Genomic DNA, 24,747 nt, shown 5'->3' with positions numbered 1-24,747 from the left:
GCACAGCCCCAAAGAGGCCGCTGGTCCAAGTGGAAGGGAGGCGAGGTCACGGGGTGTCACCTGCGCCATCTGACAAGCTATCAGCAGAAAGGAAGTGGAGACCAAGGCCCTGATGGCCGGGCTGTCTGCAGAAGCAAAGGGCTGTCTCTAGGGACCAAGTGGGGCACACAGGCCACCCTGGGCAGGGACAGCGTCCACGGGTGTGCGTGCAGGGCAGGGGGTCGGACGCACCTGCCAAGGCCGCCGCGACCCGGCCATCCTGACGCCCCGCGCAGACACTCTCTGCCTCCCCATCTGAGGCTCAGACGCATCACAGCCGAGAACACCGGGGGCGGGGCGGGGGCGGGGGGTGTCCCACGGCTCCTCCAAACTTGAGAGGGAGCAGAGCTGGGTCAGAGGTGGTTTTGCGTTTGCGGGGAACCGGCCCCGTGTGACGAGTTCCTGCAAGGCCCTCCTCCCACACGGAAGCAGCCACCGGTCTGGGATGGAACCATAAGACCCGAGACCCTGAGCGGGTGCCGTGGGGGCTCCGAGGTGGCTGCGGGCTTCCTGTCGTGAGGTCACGTGAGGGTAGGAGACAAGAGCGCGTGGTGGGGACCACAGTGGACAAGACAGCAGGTGCCCCCATAAAGAGAGTACCGTCTCAGGCCCCCTGAATGTCACCATGAGCCCGGCATGACCGGATGTCCCAGTTTTTTAAAGAGGCGCTGAAAATCCGGATTCTTCGGTGAAAGCGGTGGGCAGCCAGACCCGCGGGAAGGCCCCGTGTTGCGCCGGGCTTCCCTCCACAGGGAACGGGAGCGTCCCAAGCGCTGGGTCTGTTGAGACCTTCACGGCTCTGCCCCCCTGGAGGCAGGAGACAGGGCACACACTCGGGACAGTCACGGCACCGCGTTCCCCTCGGACCCGCCCCGACTCCGAAGCCAGCGTCTGCCCAGCTTCCCCTCAGCAGGTGCCGAGAGCCCGGCACGGTCGCACCGCCGTCCTCTGTAGGGTTTCGGTCCCTCCGCCTCCCCGAGGAGGCCTGTTTCTCACCCCCTCCCCAGAGGGTGAGTGGAGTCTCTCTCTGTGACACACGTGCTTTACGACCGGGCCGTCTGAGTTAAAGCCGGTGAAGGTCACTCCCGATTACGCTGCCACCTGGACACCGGGAGAAATAAAGCAGGTCTTAAACTTCCTGCTTCAGAAACACGCACTTGCCGTTTTGCACTTTGTGTCGTCATAAAAGCAGGCTTTCGAGGCAGGAGAGGCGGTTCAGAGGTTGTTTGGTCCAAACCCTCCTTTTACAGGCCAGGAAATGAAGGGGCCAGGAAGGTGAGCCCAGGCCACCCGGCAGGTGTCAGTGGGTGAGCATCGTGGCCTTGGACCCCAGCCCACGCGGCCTCCTGATGGATCCAGGGACACGTCCTGGGGCTCGTTGCCACTTGTGTGAGACCCTAGTGAAGTGAGAGGGAGCTGCTGGGCGTCCAGTCCAGTTGGCTGAACCGACCCCCCGAGGACCCGGGGGAGTCCTCCTCTGGACCACCTGACACTCCCCTAGTTGCACACACGCTGGCCCCAGGGTACTAAATAAAGGAAATTTTAATTCACCACAGGAGGGTCACACGTGCACCCCCTGTGATGTCAGACACGACGTCTAGAATCCTTGAGAGATGCAACGGCTGAAGCCCTGGAAATGGGCAGATGCTCTGAGCTGCCCCGCAAGTACCCTTGGGTGTGTCTGTGTCGGGGTTCGCCCGTCTCTTCGGTGTGGGTACATGACATGTGTTTCGTGTCTCTTGCTCTCCCTCCTTCTGGGCAAGTGAGCCCCTTGGACCGTGCTGATGGCAGTGGACTAATGATGACGGTGACCGTGATGGTGACCATGGCAGTGATGAATCTGATGGTGATGTCGATGCAACTGCTGACAGTGTTAACGAAAGCGATGATGACGGCGGTGATGCTGGGGACGGTGTTCATGGCGACGGTGGTGGTGGTGACGGTGACGATAATGACGGCAGTGATGAACGTGGTGGTGATGACAGTGGTGAGCTTGATGATGATGGTGACAGTGATGGTCATAGAGGAGGAGGAAGGTGTAATCACCCTGTCTTGAGCACTTTCTACGAGTCTTCCGAGTTATAAGCATCTTTGCTTCGATCCTCTTGACGGTTTTTATGCAGCCGGAGTCACCGTCCCTTTATAGACGAGGGGACTGAGAGCTAGACAGGTCAAGGTTATCCAACGGTGTACTAACACGTGGCAGGGGGAGGGTTTGAAGCCAGAACTGTCTGCTTCCCAGACCTATGCTCATGGTCACTGACATGGTATCTTCACCATGCATTTGTGTGTTTGCGCTCAACTGAATTGCTAAACCCCTTGTCCACTGAAATATTTGGCAGCAAAGAATAAATGACCGTAACGCACTTACGTTGCCAGTTCACGTAAGGTCTTTAAAAGTAAGGCATGCTTTTCTCCGCTAAGTAAATTTTACACCAGAGCATGGCTCAATCGATAAATACTTTGCAGTAAAGCCATGTAGTGGGCCAGCTTTCTTAGGTGTAAAAAGGGTGTTTTGTTGAGAAGATTGCAAAAGACAATGTCTTTAGGGTAGGGAAGAAATTGCTGGAGGAAGGCGAGTCTCTAAGGACCACTCTTGTGTTTGCCATAGTTAAACACATCGGCTCCTTTTCTCTTTTCATTGTAATTTCCCACCAGATATCTAGAGCAACAGCTCCCCCAGGGAGAGAATCTCACCGGCCTCCGTGGCTCTAAGATCGCGGCTCTACTCCACACCAGCTTTCCGTCAGACCTCAGGGTGGTCTCATCAAGTCCGGCTCTCCAAAGGCATGTCTGCTACTAGCTTGCTAAGCGCCGGGTGCTGGCGGGTAACTGGATTCGTGCGTAACGTGTACGGCTTGACATGAGTAGCGGCCATTGAATCCTACAGAGATGGCTAAAGACACAGAAAAGACGTCTCCCCCCCCCCCACCTCCCACCGTGTGCATTAAGTGAATTGATGATGGTGGAGAGGCCGGATGGCATTAAAACAGAGAGACTCCTGGGGAATATCATTATAGACCACAGGTCCTACCTGAGGAGGGGAAAGTCCCATCGTTTTCTTCCGGACGCTGAGCTATCTGCCTCCGCTGTGAGAGCCTGTGTGTGCACGTGTTCGTATTTCTAATACTGACCTCGTTAATGTGTTTGGAATTAGCCAGCATGAAAACTTGGGAGAAAAGAGGTCTTGATGAGAAATAGTAAGCCAGTGCCAAACAAGGGATCAGGTCATGTTTAATCCAATCGTAGGGAGATTTCGAAGGGGGAAAGAACCCTTTCATTTGAAGACTTCTTTCATCTGCCGCCTTTTTCCCACTTACTCTGTAAAGGAACCATTACATCGTCTGATGTCACTGGGACCGCGTGCGTTATAAAAACAGGCCTAGTCCTCCTAAGGTGACAAGACGGAGTTAAATTTTCTGAGTGTTGGCAGTTGAACCATGAGGCTCCTTCGAACAGGACGTTTAAAGGTTGGGTCTCGGGGCGCCTGGGTGGCTCAGTCGGTTAAGCGGGCGACTTCGGCCCGGGTCATGATCTCACGGTCCGTGAGTTCGAGCCCCGCGTCGGGCTCTGTGCTGACAGCTCAGAGCCTAGAGCCTGTTTCAGATTCTGTGTCTCCTCTCTCTGACCCTCCCCCGTTCATGCTCTGTCTCTCTCTGTCTCAAAAATAAATAAACGTTAAAAAAAATTTTAAAAAATAAAGGTTGGGTCTCTCCAAGCCCCACACTCTCCTTGAACCCCATGGCCATTTTCTTACCCAGGAGCCACAGTTACAATGTTTGAGTTTATGGCATAACAGCTGATTTTTATCACTTGACCTGCAGATCCTAGAGTTGGTGAATCTTTTTTCCTTTTTTCCTTCTTTCGTTCCTTTACCCCATGACTTACCCCCCAAATTCTCTCTTTGATGACACAGACATTAAAATTTGTAGAACCCAGCCTCTGACTCTCGCCTCAACTCCGGGCTCACTCATAAGAATTTTATTGAGCACTTACTGTGGACGAGACACAGTGCTTCACATACAAGACCTCATTTAAAATTTACCCAAACTTTGGTGGTAGGTACTACATGGATCTCTGTTTTACCAATGGGGAAACCGAGGCTGAGATCAGAAGGGAGGAAATAGTAGACCCAGGAATTAACCCCAAGTGCTCTGGACCCAGAATTGACTCTTAGCCAACTCGCTCTGTGGCATCTCCATTATATTGTCAGCTGCCCACTTGGTTTTCAAACATACCTTTTCTGTCATCGTGATACTGATGTACCACTATCTCCATCATCACCACCACCATTATCACTGTCCCCACCATCACCAGCACCATCACCAACGTCACCAACATCACCGCCATCACAATTAAAATCATCATGACCAGCATCACCACGATTTTCACCCTCACCACCGTCATCACCACCATAAGTAATAAACAACCACCGTTTCTATGAGTCTTCTTACGGTCTGGAGGAAAAGGAATTGGTCTACCTTCTTGTTTCATGCACAACCGCCAGCACAAAGATTAAAATTTTTAAAATAGCTTATGTAGAACAGAAGTACAAGCAATTCTCAGCTTGTAGACATTTGATTTGGGACTGCATCGTGCTGATTTCTAACAGACCACTTTCTATGAAAGCGTATCTCACCAGTGCTCGGTACGGTAATGGCGCTTTTGTGGGGTCGGCAGGATGTTGGCTGGTCAGAGGGCTTTGGCAGATGCCGGGTTGACCACGGTGAAGCCGGCCTCCCTCCCGTGGGACTTCTCCAGGCCTGTAGCGTGCCCCCGCCTAGTGTGCATCTCTGAGATGTGTGTCCGGAAAGAGTGAAGGAGGCGAGTGTGGGAAAGGCTGAGGCGAGAGGGCCTGGCGGGGCATCTGCAGAGGCCGGGGAGCAGAGTTACTCGGTGCGGGCTGGACGGCAAGTCCAGGAAGCGGAACCAGGTTGGCGTCAGGTTCAGGGCGAGAAAACCTTTGTTGACAATCTCAGGTCTGCCCACCTCCTCCCAGCCAGCACTAGGTTCTCATAGCCAACAAGAGTCCCGGAGAAAGACGCAAGCTCCCCTGGCCGGGGCCAGGGGCCAGTCCTAGAGCCAAAGCTGGCCCGAGGCAGCCAGTGAGGGGCATGCCCTGTACCTGCAGGGGCAGGGGACGGCCGGCGTGTCCTGGCCTGGCCTGAGTGCGGTGGCCGGCCCGCTGCAAGGGCAGCACAGGCGGGTTCCTGGCAGAGTCAGCATCCTCTCCATGGCCTAGCAGACCCTGTGAAGCCATCCAGAAATAGGACAGTTACTCTCTAGAACTTCGTTCCCTCCTCCCGATTCGGGTCAAGGCCGTTATCACTACTAAGAATAATCCTCTGTTGATCGCCCACGGTTGTTTCCGAGCTCAGAATAAACTCAGAGTAAGGGGGAAACACCCGGAGGGCTCCGCAGTGAAATCCGGCGTGCCAGTCCTCCCACGCACTTTGATGTCCCCCCTCTGACCCCAACTCTGAGTCGCAGCAGCCCCTCCCCGCCAGGGCTTCTCCCTGTGGGAAACAAGGCACCGCCCGAATGCCTGCCTCTCACCTGGCAAAACGTCTCCTGAAAGGCGTGAAGAGAATGTTTTTAGAAGTTCTCTCGGCCTGGTTACGTACATCAGAGTGTAATCGTGCGATGAAATGCTGTGTGCCTCGTGAAAGAATGAGGCCACCTACACCCCCACCCGTATGTGCAGTCGCACCTCGCCTATACCCGGCCCGTAATATACTTACACCTGTACCCATCCCATCCTGTCTCTGTGCTCACACCTGTACCTGTACCTGTCTCTGGGAGAGGGGCTAAGAGGGGAAAAGGGAGTCAAAGCGACTCTTCGCCACTCGCCTTGGTCCCGATCCCACGGCTTTAAGGTTTTCCACGAACATGGGTAGGTTTTTCAGCTTCAGACAGACAGGAAAAGGCAGGCTTTGCCATTAAAGATTTTTTTCCACAATGGAGACACAGTTTTTATTGTAAAAGGGAAACTTTGGCTGCTTGTTTATAAATGATGGCGCGATGGGCTCCAGAAGAGTGCCCCAGACAACCTCCCTGTCCCAACCCCCCGACCCAAAAGGGTCACCTTCACGGTGACGAGGGACCATGTGGATGAATGAGAGCATCACCGGGCGGGCCCTCAACACAGCTGTCGCCTCAGCAGGGGGAGGAGGAGGGAGATTTGCTACAGAGCAGAGCAGGAGGGAAGGTGGTGACACTCCCGTGGCCTCGTGGCCACAGGCAGCAGAGGCGGAGGTGAGGAAGAGCTACCCCCACGAGCCGCCGGCACCTTGACCTGAGCCCAGCGGGGCTGGTTGGGGACTTCAGGCCTCCGGATCTGTGAGAAGATAAATGACCGTTGTTTGAAGTCACCCTGTTCATGGACCCTTGTACAGGTGACATTGTGGATCCTTTAGTTCTGTTTTGCTTTCTTAGCATTCTTCAAGCAAGAGAATCAAGAGAACAGAGAAGGGCTGTCCGCTTACTAGTCTGCGGAAGGGGAGCACCCCCAGGGCCTGAGCTCGGCCACCCGGGCCATCTGTCCCTCGCACGTGGGCGGGCCGGTGCCTGGCAGCCAGCAGCCAGAAAACCGCGGCCCTGCCCCCTTCCCAAATCATGCCCGCCCAGCTCTAGGGCCCCTTCACGGGTGGCGGACCTCAGCAGTGTCCTTTCTTGGGGGACACACCTCCCCCTCGGGTGATGCTGTGGGGGTGCGGGCCCCTACGCCTCAAGGGAACATCTGTCCTTTCTTTCTTGTCCCCTGACAGGTTTCTTCACTGGGCTCCCTTGTCGAGGTGACGATAGCTTGGCCCAGTTTTTCTTCAACACAAAGCCTTACCCTCCACTCCCGTCTTTCCCCAGCAAGGGCTGCATCCCCACGTGGAGCCCTGGGACGGCCGTCCCCCGGGTCGCCTGCCCTGGGGCTGAAGTAGCCCTCAGGCTGGGGCCCTCAGAACCTCTGCTATTTACCCCGCCCCAGGGTCCACCCAGTACGGCCCCTGCTGCCTCCCGCATCAGTACCCGTCACCCTTCAGCCCATCACACGTGTGTGAAAGGTGGGTGTAGACAGACTGCTAAGGTGACCTGGGATCCTGCCCCCTGGTGTGCACACTGCTGTGAATATAGTGACTTACCGTCCTGGTCACGTTACTCTGCGAAGCCCAGCGGCTTTAGGACAGGGAGACCGTGTAGGAGGGCCCCTTCTCCAGCAGGAGAGGAGGTCCGAGAATCGGAGCGCGGGAGGGGCGGGACATGTGGCGGCTGGCTTGCAGATGGGGAGGGCCAGGTGGGAGGGCGTGCGGGTGCCCCCCAGGAGCTGACAGCTTCCCTGGTGGATGGTCAGCCGGGAAAGGGAACCTCCGTCCTCCAGCCTCGGGAAACTGAGTCCCACCAGCAAAATAGGAGCTCGGAAGCCGACTCTCCCAGAGCATCCAGACAAGAGCTCAGCCTGGCTCACACCCTGGTCTCCGCCCCGTGTCACCCTGAACAGAGAAGCCATTCTCAGGGCTTCCGGAGGTGGCTTTGGGATAGCTCCGGTCCTCACCTCCAGCTCATCAGGGTCCCCGACTCACATGAGAAAGGGGACGCTCCTGAGCCCTTCCTTCTCCCCCTCCAGGCAGAGCAGGGGAGCTCAGGGGTGGGACAGCCTCGTGCAAAATGAGCTAAGTCAGGAGCTAACCAGGGGCAGATCTGTCCCCCGGGACACGGAGCTGTATCTGGAGGCACATTTGGTTGTCACACCTCAGGGGGGAGGGGGAGCGGGTACCGGCATCGAGTGGGCGGAAGCCAGGGATGCTGCTCGGCACCCTGAGTGCCCAGGACGCACCCCCACCCCGCCCTGCGATGGAGAATGATCCAGTGCCTGGGTGGTAGGTCCTGGTCCAAATGGGAGGTCCTGCGGGCACCTCAGGACGGTCCTTAGTTTTCACCACCCAGTCCCTGGAGGGGCAAGGCACAGCTTCCGCTCTTTGCCTTAAACCTAGAGATGCCGAGCCGGAATCTGGGTCCCTGTCACCATCATCCACCAGGTGCTCACAGCCAACGGCGTGGCAGGTGACGCGGGCCGTGCTGCCTCCCTGGCCCTCGGTACGTGAACAGGAGGATTCCTCACAGGTCGGCCTCCCCCGTCCCGCTCTCAGGCCACCGGGTGTCCCGAAGTTTGGGGACTTGTACATAATCAGGGAGCCGTGCTAGCGCTGCTGAATCATTAACGGTCTCTCTGGCCCTCGCACGTTCACAATGTCATGCAGGCATCACTCTACCTAGTTCCAGAACATTCCATCGCTCTTCAAGCACTCGGTCCCCGCTCCCCTCCCCCAGTCCCTGGGAACCACAAAGCCTCTTTCCGTGTCTATGGATTCGCCTATTCGGGACGTTTCGTGGAAGCGGACACACACAGCACGTGGGCTCCCGTGTCTGGCGTCTTCCCCTGAGCCCCGCGGTTGTGTGGTTCATCGCGTTACAGCGGGAATCGTGTCCGTTCCTTGCTATGGCCAAATAGTATTCCTTGTGTGGGGAGGCCACACCTCGTTAATCTTGTCGTCAGCGCTTGGGCAGCAGGGCTGTGTCTGCTGGGCCACGGGACACGGTGCTGCCGTGAGCATCCGTGTCCAAGTGCTCCTTGACCACCTGTTTTCAGGTCCCTGGGGCACGTGCCCAGTGCAGTCTGGGTCCCATGGTGACTGTCACATTTGAGGAGGTGGTCCGTGGGCATCCCCTTGAGATGGCACTTGAGTCAGTGCTTCCCCACCAAGCGTGTTCTGTGAACAAACCGCCGGGGCAGGGCTCGGGCTCCAGGAGCTCCAAGGAAGCACCCTCAGTGTGGACAGCCATCGGCAGATGCGCTGTGGGATGAGAGGGGCGCCTTGCTCCTGCCGTGAGAGTGGCCATGCTCACGGGTTTGGGGACTGATGGCTCTGCCCTTCGGGGGCTCAGCATGACCTTCTCCCTGCACCCGGTTCTGTCGGGCTAGGGGCAGAACCCACCTTCTCTGCAGGCTCCAGCTGGGGAGGGGGAGACAGGGCGCCCTGGGCTACGAGGCAGGGGTGCGGCAAGCACCCGGGCGATCCATGTGGTGGGCAAACAGACCACAAGTCCCACTACATGCTCCTGGGTGCCCTGAGTCCTGGGCTCTAAAGCTTCTGTCCCACACATGCAGGGCAGGAGGAGGGCCACTCCCGTGTGCTCCCTGAGCCTCTCCTGTGTGCTCCCCCTGAGCTCCTGTGTGCTCCTCCTGAGCTCCTGTGTGCTCCTCCTGAGCTCCTGTGTGCTCCCCTGAGCCTCTCCTGTGTGCTCCCTTGAACCACTCCCGTGTGCTCCCCTGAGCCTCTCCTGTGTGCTCCCCTGAGCCTCTCCTGTGTGCTCCCCCTGAGCTCCCATGTGCTCCCCTGAGCCTCTCCTGTGTGCTCCCCTGAGCCTCTCCTGTGTGCTCCCCCTGAGCTCCCGTGTGCTCCCCTGAGCCTCTCCTGTGTGCTCCCCCTGAGCTCCCGTGTGCTCCCCTGAGCCTCTCCTGTGTGCTCCCCCTGAGCTCCCGTGTGCTCCCCTGAGCCTCTCCTGTGTGCTGGCAGGAATCAGCAGATCTAGGGCCCACGGTACAGGGAACGGCGTACAAAGATGCCTAATGGGCCCTGGCTCGGAACGTGGATCAGGGACTCATGGCAGCGTTAACTGGGCCAGAGAGGAACAAGCGTCCCCCAGTGCTTGGGGGACCCCCGCTCCACAGCCACCAACGTGCTGGCCACTTGCTCCTGAGAATGTGTTTGGACACGGGGCTCCTTTGCTCTAGGATGGAGACTCCCACGCTCCCGGGGGCCCCTTCCGGCAGGAAGGACGGTTCCCCAGGAGCTCTCGGCCACGTGTTCCTCTGGGCACGGGCCCGTTTGTGTCACCCACCCCGGCCGTCCCGCCTGGGGGCCCTCAGGTTCCTCGCTGTTGGTCCTGCCGAGCACACATCAGAGAACCGTGTCTGCTTACGGGGTGCGGCCCCAAGGAGACGAAGCCCTGGAAACTGCCTGTAGAACAAAGCCTTCCCGGGATCCCCGAGACCCGGTGTCGGTGCTTCCCGTTCGTCCAGCGCCCCAGAGAGCCCAGGCGTTGTCAGGTGGAGACGAAGCGGAGAAGGGGTTGGCCCTGGACCCGCAGCCCAGCCCCGCCTCCCTGACCCTCGGTGTCGTCACCTGACACGGGGCTGGCACCGGCCCCCTGGGGGCTGTAGCGGGAGTCGGGGAGGCCGGGTGCTCAGGGCGGGGCCGGGCACAGAGTCGCCACCCCAGGTGCACCAGCATATGCGGACGGAGGATCACCTTGGGGACCGGCACCTGCTCCTGCCCACAGAGTGGGTCTCTGGGGACCAGAGGAGGGAGGAAGGGGGTCTCTGCGGCACTGCCCACCCACCCAGCCCGCGCGCGTTCCCCGAGCTCCGGCTGCCTCGGGAGCTCCCCCAGGGGCTGCGGCCCAGGCCGCGTTGGGCACCAGCGGAGGGGAGACCGGCCATCGGTGCCAACACACACCCCAGCTCATACGCGAGCGTCGAGAGAGGACTTTGAAAGCGGCCGTTGAATAGGGCCACTCAGGCAGGGCAGTCCTGGAGGGCTGCTTGGGGAGAAGGCGTTGATGGGAGACCCGAAGGCTTCGAAGGGCAGGAGGGGAGGAGCCTTGGGAAGGACATCGAGGCTCGCGCTTTCCAGAGACGCAGCTGTCACTCTTCTGGGGACCTCTCTGTGAATGGGGTTCGCTTCACACCCATCCTCCCCGTCCCTGCCAGGGCCTCACGGCGCCGAACAAACCTGTCTGCCGGCCACTTCTTTCCCGTGGCCTCATCGCCTGCCCCAGCGGCCCCAAGGAATGTTTGCCCTCTTGTAACTGAGCGTAGAGAGAAAGTGGGACTTAGTTGAAAGGATGCATCGTGGTGATGGATCCCTTGTAGGAACAGTGGAGATCTGGCGTCCGTTTCAGGCTGAATTCCCAGTAACAAGCATCTCTTTTAAAGGCTGGCAGCTCTCAGGGGGCAGGAAAAACTTGCGGGGGGGGGGGAGTCCCAGGGCACCTGTTTCCAGCACCCGTGCTCAAATCCTGGATCTGAGGAGGCCGCCCCCCTTTCTAGAAACGGCCGCCCCCATTCCTGCAGCCAGGCCGACGCTCCCGAACGGGCTGTGCCAGCCGAGTCGCAGGGCTCCCGGCGTGGCAACTTTTACTAATACCAGCTTCTCGCCTGCTCCCCCGTCCTACCAGCCTGTGCCTCAATGACCTCACGTGTCACTGCTCCTTACACTGGGGGCATCCGCACAGCAGGCGTCCCTGGGGCTCCCACAGCAGCGGGCTCCCCGCCTCTGGACCCCAACCCACCCCATATTGCCCCCCACCTTCCCTCCCTCCTCGGGACCCCAGCCTACCACATATCCCCCCCCAAATTCCCTCCCTCCTCGGGACCCCAGCCCAACCCATATCCCACCCCACCTTCCCTCCCTCCTTGGGACCCCAGCCCATCCCATATCCCCCCCCACGTTCCCTCCCTCTTCGGGACTTCAGCCCACCTCATATCGCCCCCCACCTTCCCTCCCTCCTTGGGACCCCAGCCACCCCATATCCCCCCCCCACCATCCCTCCCTTCTTGGGACCCCAGCCCACCCCTGCAGCCCCCACCTTCCCTCCCTCCTCGGGACCCCAACCCATCCCTGCACCCCCCACCTTCCCTCCCTCCTTGGGACCCCAGCCCATCCCATATCCCCCCCCACCTTCCCTCCCTCCTCGGGACGCCAGCCCACTCCGCACCTCTCCCCTCCCCCTCCTCAGGACCACCTGCTCACCCGGCACCCATCCCTGCTCCCCAGCATGGCCCCTCTCCAGGCTCCTGGAGCAAAGCAAAACTAAGGACAACCATCCTTTTGCTGTGCCACAGCGGTAGCTGGGACTCCACCAGTAACGGGAGCAGAGTGTCGACGCGCACGGTGCCACCCGTTCCGAGCCCTGTGGCCCCTCAGGCTTCTGCCATCACGATCCCCACGAAGGCTGGGGGTGCGGTGGCTTCCAGACGGTCACTGAGATGCAGCCCCCGACAGGCAGGGCCGGCCTGGGAGCCGCCGGCCTGGCAGCAGGGGCCGGAACACGCCTGGCACCCCTCTCCTCCGCCCACCTCGACCTCGCTGGGGGGACCTCCTCACCCACTCTCGGCAGCGCGGACGGAGAGGCCGCGCTCGGCCACCATCCCCGCGCCCGGTGAATCTGCCTGTTCGGTCTCCAGCCGCGGCTGCTGGGTCCAGGACGGGATGGCAGCTGCCTGGAGCCCCCGGGAGGGCGGCACCTCCCGGGTCGGAGCGCGCAGGGCGCCAGCGCCGGCTCTGGGGAGGACGCCTAGGTGTGGACCCCGCTCGGGTGCTTGGGAACCAGCTGGCCTGGCAAAGTGGCTGCATTCCCTGTGCCTCGGTTCCTTTGCCTATAATGGGGCTTTGACGCTGCTTGTAGAGTTTGAGCGGTAACTGAGCCTGTGCGGGCGGCAGATAATACCTGTGGCACCAGCAGACCAGGTACAGAAGCGTGAGCTGTCGTGGCCGTGATTACATTTGCGTTGCCCCTGTGTCCGTGCCACGGATACAGCGGCTGTGTGACTGCTGCGCTGCGGTGACTGTCGGTCTGTCCCCGTGGCTGCTGGGTTGCTAGGCAGATAGGGTGTAACCACGGAAGTGAGAAGGGCCACAGAGGGAGAGAACACGTGCTGAGCGCGTCACCTGAGCCATGATCCAGCTGTGCCTGAAACCCACACCGTTCCCACACGAGAGCCGGTACGTTGCCTCTTTGCTCGAGCCAGGTAGCGTGATTTCTGACACTTGACAAAGGACAGGGTTCAAATGCCCTGTGGTAGCGAGGGGGCAGACTGTATCCCCTGCACTGTGGCCCGGAACCTCAGCCTCATCTGGTATTTCTGTGTCCTCCTGTCCCTTGGTTTGTTCAGTCATCCACGTCTGGTTTGCAGAGCATTTTCCGTGCATCTACTGGAACACTGGGCTCTCTGGAGGAGACGTCAAAGCAAAGCACCCAGGCATCGTTACTGCAGAGTCGAATACTCTGCTCAGACTTACGACAAAGCAAAGTATTCGGTCCCCACTATTGGCAATGCATAAACTCAGCAAGGCTCAGTCCTTGGCCCTCGCTAAGTCATACTCAGCCCGCAGTTCACAAAGCGCAATACTCAGCTATCATTTACTGAAAAAGTTCGCTATTCGTCCCTCGGTACTGACTAAACATACTGCTTTATACTGACGAAGCACAGTACTCAGTACTGAGAAAGCACAGCACTTATCCCTCGTTGCTGACTAAGCAACGTACTCAGCATAGTACTAAGCACAGTACTCATTACTGACTCAGCATAGTACTCACTCCTTGGTACTAACACGGTACTCGGTACTGACTAAGCACAGTGCTCAGCCCTTGGTCCTGACTAAGCCAAAGACTCCGCCCTCAGACATCCATTGCAGTCTGTCCCACGCTCTTGACAACAGCTCTGAGGGACTGGCATTAGATCCCATTTCCAGGTGGTGACAAGGAAGCATGACGGCAGGTGACCTGACCCAGGAGGGGAGCTGAGAGGAGGTGAGGGCGCCTGTCCTGAGTCCCTGGGGTGCCCTTCCCAAGAGAATGAGGAGGAGACCTTCATCCCAAAAGGAAACACCCCCGTGGGCCCAGCTTGGGTCACATGCCCCTCCCTGAGCCAGTCACTGGGCTGGGGGACGTGCTCCTGGTGCCCACGGACGGTCCTCCCCACCGGCCCGTGCAAAGCATGGTGGGCAGTGGTTTCTGAAGGTGGGCGGGGGTGGGGGGGCCTCAGCAGACACAGCAGGGCTGGTGGCTGCCTGGGTGCCCCATTTTGGCCTGCTCGCAGCCTCACCCCCCTCGCTGTCCCCAAATGCCTGCTCACACCACACCCCCACCATTCCTGTCCCTCAGGGGCTGGGGGCTCATCCCAGCGCCGGGTCCTGCCCCTCGGGGCTCCCTCCCGCGGCCTCCCCCCCAGCCCGAGCTATGGCCTGGCCACCACAGCCTCTGTCTCCCCCACCCTGCCCCACGTTCCCAAGGACTGGATCCCGTCCGGTGTCATCCCTCACCCCCAGCCCGGGCCAGCACACGGCAATGGCAGACTCGAGCTGTTGTGTTAAAACCGAGGCCGTGTGGGCAGGGCCTTCCAGACACAGGCAGGGAACGCGTGTCGAACACCGACGAGGCAGAGCTCCCGGCCAGACCCCCGCTGTTCGTCTGGAGGAGCAGGATGCCAGCCACCAGGGTGTGGACGACAACCCTGAGGGAACACTCAGCCCACAAGCTCCCGTGTCACGTCATCCAGTCCGTTGATCCCTACTTGATCAGACCGAGGCAGGAAGCGCACCCGTGGACTCAGCTTCCCGTCTGGGGCTCCCTGAGGGACACGGGTATTCCTAGCTCGAGTCCCGGACGGGGGAAGTGGGCCCGCTCTGGCTTGTCTGCGAACGACGGCCCTCGTTAGCGACCACGTTCTCGCAGCTGCCCCAGGCTGCTCTGCTCAGGGTCCCGTGTCCCTCCAGCAGGCTGCCCGGGCACCTACTGCCGAGCGAGCACCGCTCGAGGCCACGTGCTGTGTGAGTGACCGTGTGCCCCTCTCTCCTGAGCGCGCAGCCCAGTGGGGGATGGAAAGAAGGCAGTCGACACAGAAAAAGCCAGAAAAAGCTGGCAGTGACAAGGACCGTGGAGACAAGCGGGGTGCAGCCGGTGCCGTTGGTACCGTCAGATCCCCAGGGGCCGGCGCACCGTCCCCGCCCACTCGGGGTCTTGCTGGCGGTTCAGAGTCGGACACCCCCGCAGAGGGCTGACCGTGCCCCAGTGGCAGGTGCCCGGGAGGACCCCCCTCGCCCTGGGCTGGCCCACAAAAACCAGCCTCCTCGCCCCAAGGCCGGACTTCTCTGCCACAGGTCACACCCCGGGACTCCCCCCGCCACCGTGGGATGAGACTAAAGCCAGACCCCGGGCACCACGTCTCTTTTCCCTCTTGTGTCTTCTCCTTTTCCCACTCAGCCGCCCCGCCCCCCAGAAGCATCTTTGTGTCGGGCTCTGCTCACAGGGAGCGCCACTCTGACCCCGGGATCCAGAGGTCGGGGTGGGGCCTCTGCGGGGAGGTGCCAGGTGCTGATACGTGAGCACCCCAGTGACCTCTCCTGTGCTTAGCATGTGCCTGCCCAGCGCTGTGCTAGGGCTCTGCGGACCGCACGGGGTCAGGAGGTTTCACCTAAGGCCGTGGGAAGCTGTCCAGCTACCGAAGCGGAAAGAACGTGCCCAGGAGGGTCCTGGGCTCCCACGGACGGGAAGGGGAGGGCAGGCCAGCTGGGGGAGCGGGGGGGGGGGGGGGGGGGGCCGGGCTCCGGGTCTTGCCCAGGAGGTGGCTCTGTACTAGTGGAGGGACCCCAGCCAGACTTTCCACCCTGACTCAGTCTTTTTCTTTTTGTAACATAATTTATTGTCAAATCGGCTTCCATACAACACCCAGTGCTCAACCCAACAGGCGCCCTCCTCAGTGCCCGTCACCCACTTTCCCCTCTCCCCCACCCCCATCAACCCTCAGTGTGCTGTCGGTATTTAAGAGTCTCATGGTTTGCCTCTCTCCCTCTCTGGAACTGTTTTCTCCCCTCCCCCTCCCCCTCCCCCTCCCCCATGGTCTTCTGTTAAGTTTCTCAGGATCCACATATGAGCGAAAACACGCGGTATCTTTCTCTGACTTATTTCACTTAGCATAATACCCTCCAGTTCCATCCACGTTGCTACAAATGGCCAGATTTCTCATTGCCAAGTAGTATTCCATTGTGTATATAAACCACAATTTCTTTATCCATTCATCAGTCAATGGACATTTAGGCTCTTTCCATAATTTGGCTATTGTTGAAAGTGCTGCTATAAACGTTGGGATACAAGGACCCCTATGCATCAGGACTCCTGTATCCCTTGGGTAAATTCCTAGCAGTGCTATTGCTAGGTTGTAGGGTAGTTCTATTTTTAATTTTTTGAGGCACCTCCACACTGTTTTCCAGAGCGGCTGCACCAGTCTGCATTCCCACCAGCAGTGCGAGAGCGTTCCCGTTTCTCCACATCCTCGCCAGCATCTAGAGTCTCCTGATTTGTTCGTTTTGGCCACTCTGACCGGCGTGAGGTGGTACCTCGGTGTGGTTTTGATTTGTGTTTCCCTGATGAGGAGTGATGTTGAGCATCTTTTCATGTGTCTGTTGGCCATCTGGATGTCTTCTTTGGAGAAGTATCTATTCATGTCTTCTGCCCATTTCTTCACTGGATTATTTGTTTATCGGGTGTGGAGTTTGGTGAGTTCTTTATAAGTTTTGGATACTGGCCCTTTGTCCGATATGTCAGTTGCAAATATCTTTTCCCATTCCGTCAGTCGCCTTTTAGTTTTGTTGATTGTTTCCTTTGCAGTGCAGAAGCTTTTTATCTCGATGAGGTCCCAATAGTTCATCTTTGCTTTTAATTCCCTTGCCTATGGAGCCGGGTCGAGTAAGAAATTGCTGCGGCTGAGGCCCTGACTCATTCTTGATTCAAGATCCACGTTTGGGAAAGAGAAGCTGATTGGCCCAGCCTGGCCGGTGGGCCTGCCTGATGGCTGGTAGGGGTGCGGGGGGTGCAGGGGGTGTGGACTGTCTCCCCAAGACCACTCGCGATGGAGAACGATGACCCCCCAAAGGAAATCGGGCCTCCGTTACTGGAAGAGCCAGGAACGGGTGCTGAGTCACCCCCACCGCCAGCCGCAGTGCGGCCTGTAATCCCAGACCACAAATTAAGTAGCTACCTGTCTTTGTTAATTTGGTGCAGCCCGAAGGCCATTTCTGAGAAGCATCTAATTCACTCTTCCCCACCAGGCAAATTCTGGAAGAACATATTCATGGCTTTCATTAGTATTCATAGGACTTTGAGGATTTTTTCATGATTTCTAAAACTCAAAGTAATTGTGAATGGTAATGTGTAACTGTCAATGTTACACAACAAATGCCTCTTCCTATCACGTTCTGGGGTTTCCTGTTCATTACAAGGACCTAATTGAAAATAATTGAGGGCTGGATTTTATCACATGGAAAATACGGGATAAAATGCAAGACGGGCAAACATCGTCAAGCCCCTCGCGGTGATGTGGGAGAGAGCAGCGAGGGTTGGGGGAGGGAAGAACCCTGGCTCGCCCGCGGCCCCAAGTTGGGCCCGTTAATTCGGTGAGAGCAGTTTGATCATCACCGGGTCTCGCTGTTCTCAGCACGGTGGCAAAGGGCTCTCAGAGTGCGGCAAGCGGGAAGGGACGCACGCAGACACTGGTCACGATGTCACAGCTGCTCTCAAAAGCAGCTGAACTGAAGCTCTGGTCCCAGAGCTCAGAGTCGTGGTGGCTTTTTAAAACATGGCGCTTCCACAGTCCCCGCACACCGAGTGACAGTGGCGACCAGGGAGCCGCTCTGGGGGACACAGAGACCCTCTGGGCTGTCCCCGGTGTGACTGTGCAAGGGGCCCCGTGTCCTCGGCCTCCCTGTCTGTGTATAAAAGCCTTCTTGGGAAGACAGGTGACTCCACTCTCGGTCCCCAGTTACTTGTACAACTTGTCCCCTCCTTGCCCCTCTGGTCCCCACGCCCGTATATGCAGATGGACTGGACAAGGTGGTGGGGTGGGGCTGGACATTCTGGGGCTCCCCTTTAGTGGTCCCCAAGGAGTTCCGGGACGGGGTGGAGATTCCTTCAGAGCTAACAGAGGCTTCTGAGGCATGAGGACACATAGGAGGAAACCCCAATTTGGACAAAGAGGCCCAAGACCAACAGGGACGGAACGGGTGGGGGACCGGCCTTCCCTTTGCCAGCCCCATCCGGCGCGCAAGGAGGGGGTCCCGTCTGGCCTGCTGGCGCGTGAGGAGAGGGCCCACCAGCCTCCGCGGTCCCTTCCTCTCCTGCCAAAGGCCACTCCCTTACTCTGACCCTCAGAGGTCTCTGCAAGGGCAGGAAAGGTGGGAGCAGAACTTCCCAGGAGCCCCCCCCTCCTCTCCTGCTGTGGGATCCACGTCGTCGGGGGAGGTGAGGGGTCACCAGACCTTGCTTCTCTCCCTGACTCCCCTCCCCCTTCTCATTTCTCTGTTCACTTCCTCACTCACACAGCAGCCCGTGAGGCTCTGAGTGCACCTGCTTCCTCCCACCTCTGGCTGCTCCCCACATTTCTCTCCCTGTGTACTTCCTCCTCCCACAGGGCTCAGAGAAGCCCTTGGTGCCTCCCACCCCCCCAGCTCCGCTGCCTTAGGCTTCCCTGCGGCTGTGGAAGTGACACTGGCCATCTGCTTGCTGTCTGCCTGCCCCGCCCCCCGTTCCTGCCCCAGGCCGAGTGTCCATGGTTCCCGTCTCCAGGCTGTGTGTCCGTGGCTCCCATCCCCAGGCCGTGTATCTGTGGTTCCCGTCCCCAGGTGGTGTGTCCGTGGCTCCCATCCCCAGGCCGAGTGTCCGTGGCTCCCGTCCCCAGGCCGAGTGTCCTTGGTTCCCGTCCTCAGGCGGTGTGTCTGTGGTTCCCGTCCCCAGGCCGAGTGTCCTTGGTTCCCGTCCCCAGGCAGTGTGTCCGTGGCTCCTGTCCCCAGGCCGAGTGTCCGTGGCTCCCGTCCCCAGGCCGAGTGTCCTTGGTTCCCGTCCCCAGGCGGTGTGTCCGTGGCTCCTGTCCCCAGGCCGAGTGTCCGTGGCTCCCGTCCCCAAGCCGAGTGTCCTTGGTTCCCGTCCCCAGGCGGTGTGTCCGTGGCTCCCATCCCCAGGCCGAGTGTCCGTGGCTCCCGTCCCCAGGCCGAGTGTCCGTGGCTCCCGTCCCCAGGCCGAGTGTCCATGGCTCCCGTCCCCAGGCCGAGTGTCCTTGGCTCCCGTCCCCAGGCCGAGTGTCCTTGGTTCCCATCCCCAGGCAGTGTGTCCGTGGCTCCCATCCCCAGGCCGTGTGTCCGTGGCTCCCGTCCCCAGGCCGTGTGTCCGTGGCTCCCGTCCCCAGGCCGAGTGTCCGTAGCTCCCGTCCCCAGGCCGAGTGTCCTTGGTTCCCGTCCCCAGGCAGTGTGTCTGTGGTTCCCGTCCCCAGGCCGAATGTCCGTGGTTCCCGTCCCCAGGCCAAGTGTCCTTGGTTCCCATCCTCAGGCGGTGTGTCCGTGGTTCCCGTCCCCAGGCCAAGTGTCCTTGGTTCCCATCCCCAGGCAGTGTGTCCGTGGTTCCCGTCCCCAGGCCGAGTGTCCGTGGCTCCCGTCCCCAGGCCGTGTGTCCGTGGCTCCCGTCCCCAGGCCGAGTGTCCATGGCTCCCGTCCTGAGGTGGTGTGTCCATGGCTCCTGTTCCCAGGCCAAGTGTCCGTGGTTCCCATCCCCAGGCCGAGTGTCCTTGGTTCCTGTCCCCAGGCGGTGTGTCCGTGGTTCCCGTCCCCAGGCCATGTGTCCATGGTTCCTGTGTTCACCCACAGCTGCACTGCCATCCCTGCAGACACAGCCTGTGGTGCTTGTGCTCCTGGGGCCCAGAAAAGGGAGCTGAGCATGTTAGTGCTCACGCGGGAGGGAGAAGGGAGGACAGGCGGGCATTCGCGCAGACAGGACAGCAGACAGAGAAGGCCTGAGGTGACCCTGAGAAAACCAAGAAGCCCCAGTGGTCAGAGCTGGGGCCCCGCTACGGCCACGGGGGAGCTACAAATGTGTCCGGTGAAACCCTTCTCTTACCTCTGGGCTCTGCTGGGAGTCAAGGGTTTGAAAGAAAATTGCCTCTCTTGGCCGGCTGCAGCCACGGCCGCGTGTCCACCCGCCTCCTGCGTCCCGATGGTCCCGGGCCGGGGGGGGGGGGGGGGGGGGGCGAGCGGCGGCCGCTGCACCTCAGTAGTCCCAGGAAGCAACAAAAACGAGGGTGTGTGGTCTGTTTGCTGGGAAGGTCTCCAGGCTTAATACCCGGCGAGGAGGAACACCCGGAAGGCACCACAGAAGAATTATTTACGTCCTCGCAGAAGAACTTGGTCCTCAGAACCTGACAGCAGCTTGCAAACGTCAGGGCAGGAGGTCCCGGGGACACCTCACGGCGGGCAAGGAAACCCTGACAGGACGCTGAGTGCAAAAGGGGAGGGGAGATCCAGCCGTGTGTGCGTGTGTGCGCGTGTGTGTGCGAGCGTGCGTGGTGCGTGTGGGGAAACTATATAAGGCAGTGGAGTTCAAACCTGTCCCCGAGCTCTTCCCCTGGGGCCTCTCAAGGACCCTGTTCCTTCCCTGCCAGTCGTTACCACGCTTTTTAATTGTGGACTAAGAGGGTGTCACTTTTTCAGGTGTGTCTGATTCCCCGGGCACGCGAGCCACGTGAGGGCAGGGCAGGGTCCGCCCAGAGCAGGGCCCGGCCCACGGCACGTGAAGGTGTTGAAGTGACGCGGGGCGGGAGCAGGGGACCAGCCTGAAGCTGAAGGTCCTCTCTCCTTGCTGGGGTGTCGTCCTCTCCTGGGGTGAGGCTTCCTCTGCTGAAGTCTGGACGTGGTTCTCTCCGGTTCGATGCTTTGGGAATAAACCTCCGAGGTGTTTGCGATTCAAACCCACACATGGTGACTTTTCTCCGGTTTCAAGTTCATTTGAGATTAGGCAAATACCTCCTCCTTGGGGAAGATTCTGCCAGAATCCTTCATTTCATCCGGCCTTTCCTAAGGACGCGAGCCGGCCTTCCACGCACAAGTCCCTGGGTGAAAACAATCGCCCGGCACCATAAGTTATTTTAATGTAGACGTCACTTTAAACTAACCTTTTACCATCTGTTCTGTCCTTTAATAACAAATGCAAAAGAGCCTAATTCTCCGTGGCGTCGTAAAAGTGAGGTGGGTGATAGAAACGCCTGTCTGTGTTCTTTATTCATGGCCCTATCGTACGCTGCCGTGATGTTTTTCTCATTTTCCAGACACAAATCAAGGGGAAACTGCTCTCCCCTGATCTGGTGAATTCATTTGTACAGTGTTTCTTCTTAATGTGGTAAACTGTGCGGAGCATCCCCGAGCCGGCACTGAGTCCCGGGCGCGCACGCAGAGCAGCAGCTGGGGAATTAAGCAAAGGCGCCCAGTGGTCAAACTGTAATGAGATTCCTTTGCAAAAAATAAAACCTCTTTAAATATGTGGTGGGTTCTTTTCAGTGGTTTTATAATTAAATTTCCCCATGAAGGATGGGCAGTCTGGCCCAGAGAACGCGGTAGAAGCGTGCCAGGCCGTCCGCTGTGCTCGCCGGCCGGCTGCCAGAGCCCCCGCCTCTGGAGGACTGCCTGGCCCGAACCCAGCGACCCCTCCATCCAGCGCAGCTCGGCCGCTTCCCTGGGGCCCTCTGTGTGCTCAAGTGCCGAACTCACCGAACTTTCTAGAACTTTCCGGGCTCCCAGAAGACAGAGCTTGTGCTTCATAAGCAGCCAGCCTGGGGCTTTCTACATTAATCACACAGTTCCCAAACGGGGTCTGATCTGCTCTAACGGGTTCCCCACACGTGGACAAACAGCGCAGGTGCAGATGGCCAGAGGGGTCTTCCTCTCTGGGACCCAGACTGGCAACTGCCGCCCCATTTCCCTGGCGAAAACTCCCTCGGGGGAGAAGAGGTGGCTCACGGCCACGGAGGGCCAGGGCCGCTGTCCTGTGAAAAGAGCCCTGGGGAAGGAGCCAGGTGGCCAGGAAGGCACCCGTCCTCTGTCCTCTGTCCTCCGTACAGACTCATCTCCCTGGACGCCGCTGCATGCTGGGCTGCTCGCACACGGCTGTCCTGGCTGAAGGACGTTACTCGGTGGGCGGTAGAGGGCCCATGATGAACACAGGGTACACACGTGTCCTGGGGCGCCCAGCGCTGTGAGGGATGAGCGGACAGAAGGCGGCAGGCCCGGGACCCAATGTGTTCATCCCTGGAGGGAGGCAGGGGTGGCTGTGGCCAAGATGAGCACAGCAGAGCTCCGACACCCCCACGGCCCAAGGGACGGCACAGGGTGACATGCGTCCCCAGCCCTGGCCCCGGCCGTTCTTTCCGTGGCCTGGCCTGAGCCCTGCCGGGTGTGTGCTGCTCAGGGCAGAGCCAGGAGGTGGGAGATGGAAACAAAAACAGTCCTCGTAGACTGAGGGGAGGAATGGGAGTGGGGGTGGGATAGGGGTTTGGGGAGGGGAGGGGGGGAGGGCAGGGTGGGGGAGAGATATGTGGAGAGGAGAGGGGTGGGGAGAGGTATGTGGAGGGGGAAGGAGCGGGGTGTCGGGGAGGGGTTTGTGGAGGGGGGAGGGGCTGGGGAGGCGAGAGTTATGGGGTTGGAAGAGGAGTTGTGGAGGAGGGGGGAGGGTACAGGGTGGAGGACAGGAGTATTTGGGGCGGGGGGTACATTCCCAAACAACCACCCAAGAAATCTACTTAACATCTGTCGCTACCTGGTACAAAAACGACTCTTGTCGCGAGGACTTGGAGACATAGCAGCTGGCACAAGGGTGGGAGAGGACCGTTAACTACCACCCCATCCCGTGACTGCCTTATTCTAGACCAGGAAGTGTGCACCCTGGACGCCTTCGCTCATGCCGCCCGCCCTACGCCCCCACCTCTGGCAGCTACCTGCCTATCCTCTGTGTCCATGAGCTCAGGGGTTGTTTTTTTTTCTGCATTGAATTTTATTTGCAGTCTTGCAATAAAGCCGACCCTGCTCTGTAGAACTGGAGGTTTCCATCGTGTCTGTTTCGTTATAAAATGTTGTTATGATCCCTGAGCTTTGATTTACAGGGAAAAAACTGCATTTTGTAAAGGTAAACTGGGGACCCGTGAACGATGAAGGGTTATTGGAGCACCCACCCCCAGCACCGCCTGGAATCCACATATAACTTCTGACCTCCAAAAACTTAACTACTCATAGCCTACCGTCCACCAGCAGCCTTACCAACAACATAAACAGTCCATTAACACATATTTTCTATGTTGAGTGTATTATGTGCCGTGTGCTTACAATAAAGTAAGCCAGAGAAAAGACAACGTTATTAGGAAAACCGTAGGAACAGAAAATACGTCTACAGTCCTGTACTGTATTTATCCAAAAGAATTCCCTATATAAATGGACCAGCGCAGTTCAACCCCGTGGTCAAGAGTCAACTGTATTCAAAGTTGAATTCCAATCTGTTACTTTGACCTTATCAATGATACCTTTTCAGTCTCGGGGGCTCAGAGAAACCAGTTACCTTCCAGCGGGCACCCCCGTTCCCGTCAGGTGAGCTTTTGCTTCCTCTAAATGAAAGAGTTCACAGTTCTCCGTGGAAATACTTTTACGTTCCCATGTAGGCCTGTAGCCGTTGTGACAACAGTCCTCAGTGTGAAATCTGTGTCTACCTCCCGGTTGCGGGTCCTCTCTGCCCCGACCCATCCTCACAGCCTCCCACCTTCGGGGACCGGACCCTGTTCTCTGGTGCCCCCGTCAAAGGCGCAAGATATTGGGACACGGACGAACACGTAGCGGGTGTGTGTGCTGTGTCCCAGCCTTTCTCCCCTCTGGACTCTGTAGCGGCTGCTCCGTGGTCTCGTCTTTCCCCGTCACCCGCTGGGCCACCGGACGTGTGGTCGGTGGCACTCCATGACCCCCTCATCACTGGCTGCCCTTCCAGTTCCCAGAGTGGATACCTGATGTTCCCCGAGTTGGCCAAGTGCAAGCAAATCAGGGGTGGGATGAGCAGACGTTTAAGAAGCGTGGCCCCTGCCCCCCGCCGCAGGCTGACTCTCCTCTGCTTTTGCTCCTGTTTCCAGATCCGGTCCGACAAAGACAACGACATCCCCATCCGGTACAGCATCACGGGGGTGGGTGCCGACCAGCCCCCCATGGAGGTCTTCAGCATCGACTCCATGTCTGGACGCATGTATGTCACTAGGCCCATGGACCGGGAGGAGCGAGCCTCCTACCACGTGAGTACCTCGGGCCTTGGGTTCCTAACTTGGGAAGGAGAATGTCAGCCTGAGCCTGTGCTGGAATTGCCCGCAGGGCTGTGTAAAGCCCACGGCGCTGGGCACCACCCTGGGGTTTCTCATTCAGTGGGCCCGGGATGGACACCTCTGCCACATTCCCGGGGGAAGACAGAAAGGTCTGGGACCACCTTGGAAGGACCCCTGGTCTAGAAGCTCTGGATCCACGTGTGCTCCCAGGAGCTCATTAGTTCTGGTGGAGGGAGGGGACACGTGGCTGCTGGGCACCGTGGGGCCCTTTTTCTGGAGCGCCCCTGTGAGCAGTTCTATCCTGTCCAGCCCTAGAATAACACACCTGCTTCTCTGAGAGCCGGCAGCGGGTCCGGGATGAGTGCCGTGCTGGTGCCACCTCGGAGCGGGGCACGCAGAGGGGAAACGGACGTGACCACAAACGTTGCAGGGCTCGGGCTTCTGGGGGCTGTTGGCTCCTCTCCTGCTTGGCCTCCCTGACGTGGTAGCTCAGGGGAGGGACCCCGGAGCTCAGGTGAAAGCAGCAGCATCTCGTGGCCTCCACCCTAACGGCCAGTCCCCCGTCCGGACCCCCTCCTCATCTGCAAGATGCAGGTTTGCACCAGCTGGAGGCAGTGTGAGCTGGAGGCAGAGGTGAGGACCCCAGGCCCCTCACCAGGTGGGAGGATGCAGGGTTCACATGTGCGAAGCCCGGAGAACAGAGCCCCACGCACGATACGGCCGGTGTGCACGTTGTAGTCGTCATCACGATGTCTGAATGTCCAGGTCCTCGC

General features: G+C 59.1%; 1 protein-coding gene across 1 annotated transcript in view; it reads left to right on the top strand.

Moving 5' to 3' along the window:
* CDH4 (cadherin 4) overlaps positions 1-24,747 on the top strand; it is a 536,800-nt gene that overhangs the window by 445,792 nt on the left and 66,261 nt on the right. The window contains 1 exon segment of the mRNA XM_019426377.2: positions 23,792-23,947. Within this exon segment, the coding sequence (XP_019281922.2) occupies positions 23,792-23,947 (156 nt within the window).

Source organism: Panthera pardus, unplaced genomic scaffold (genome assembly GCF_024362965.1).
Source record: "Panthera pardus isolate Hobbes unplaced genomic scaffold, ASM2436296v1 HiC_scaffold_25, whole genome shotgun sequence".
NCBI lineage: Eukaryota > Metazoa > Chordata > Mammalia > Carnivora > Felidae > Panthera > Panthera pardus.
Note: the sequence above shows the minus strand (reverse complement) of the source record. Positions and strands in the feature narration are given on the sequence as shown.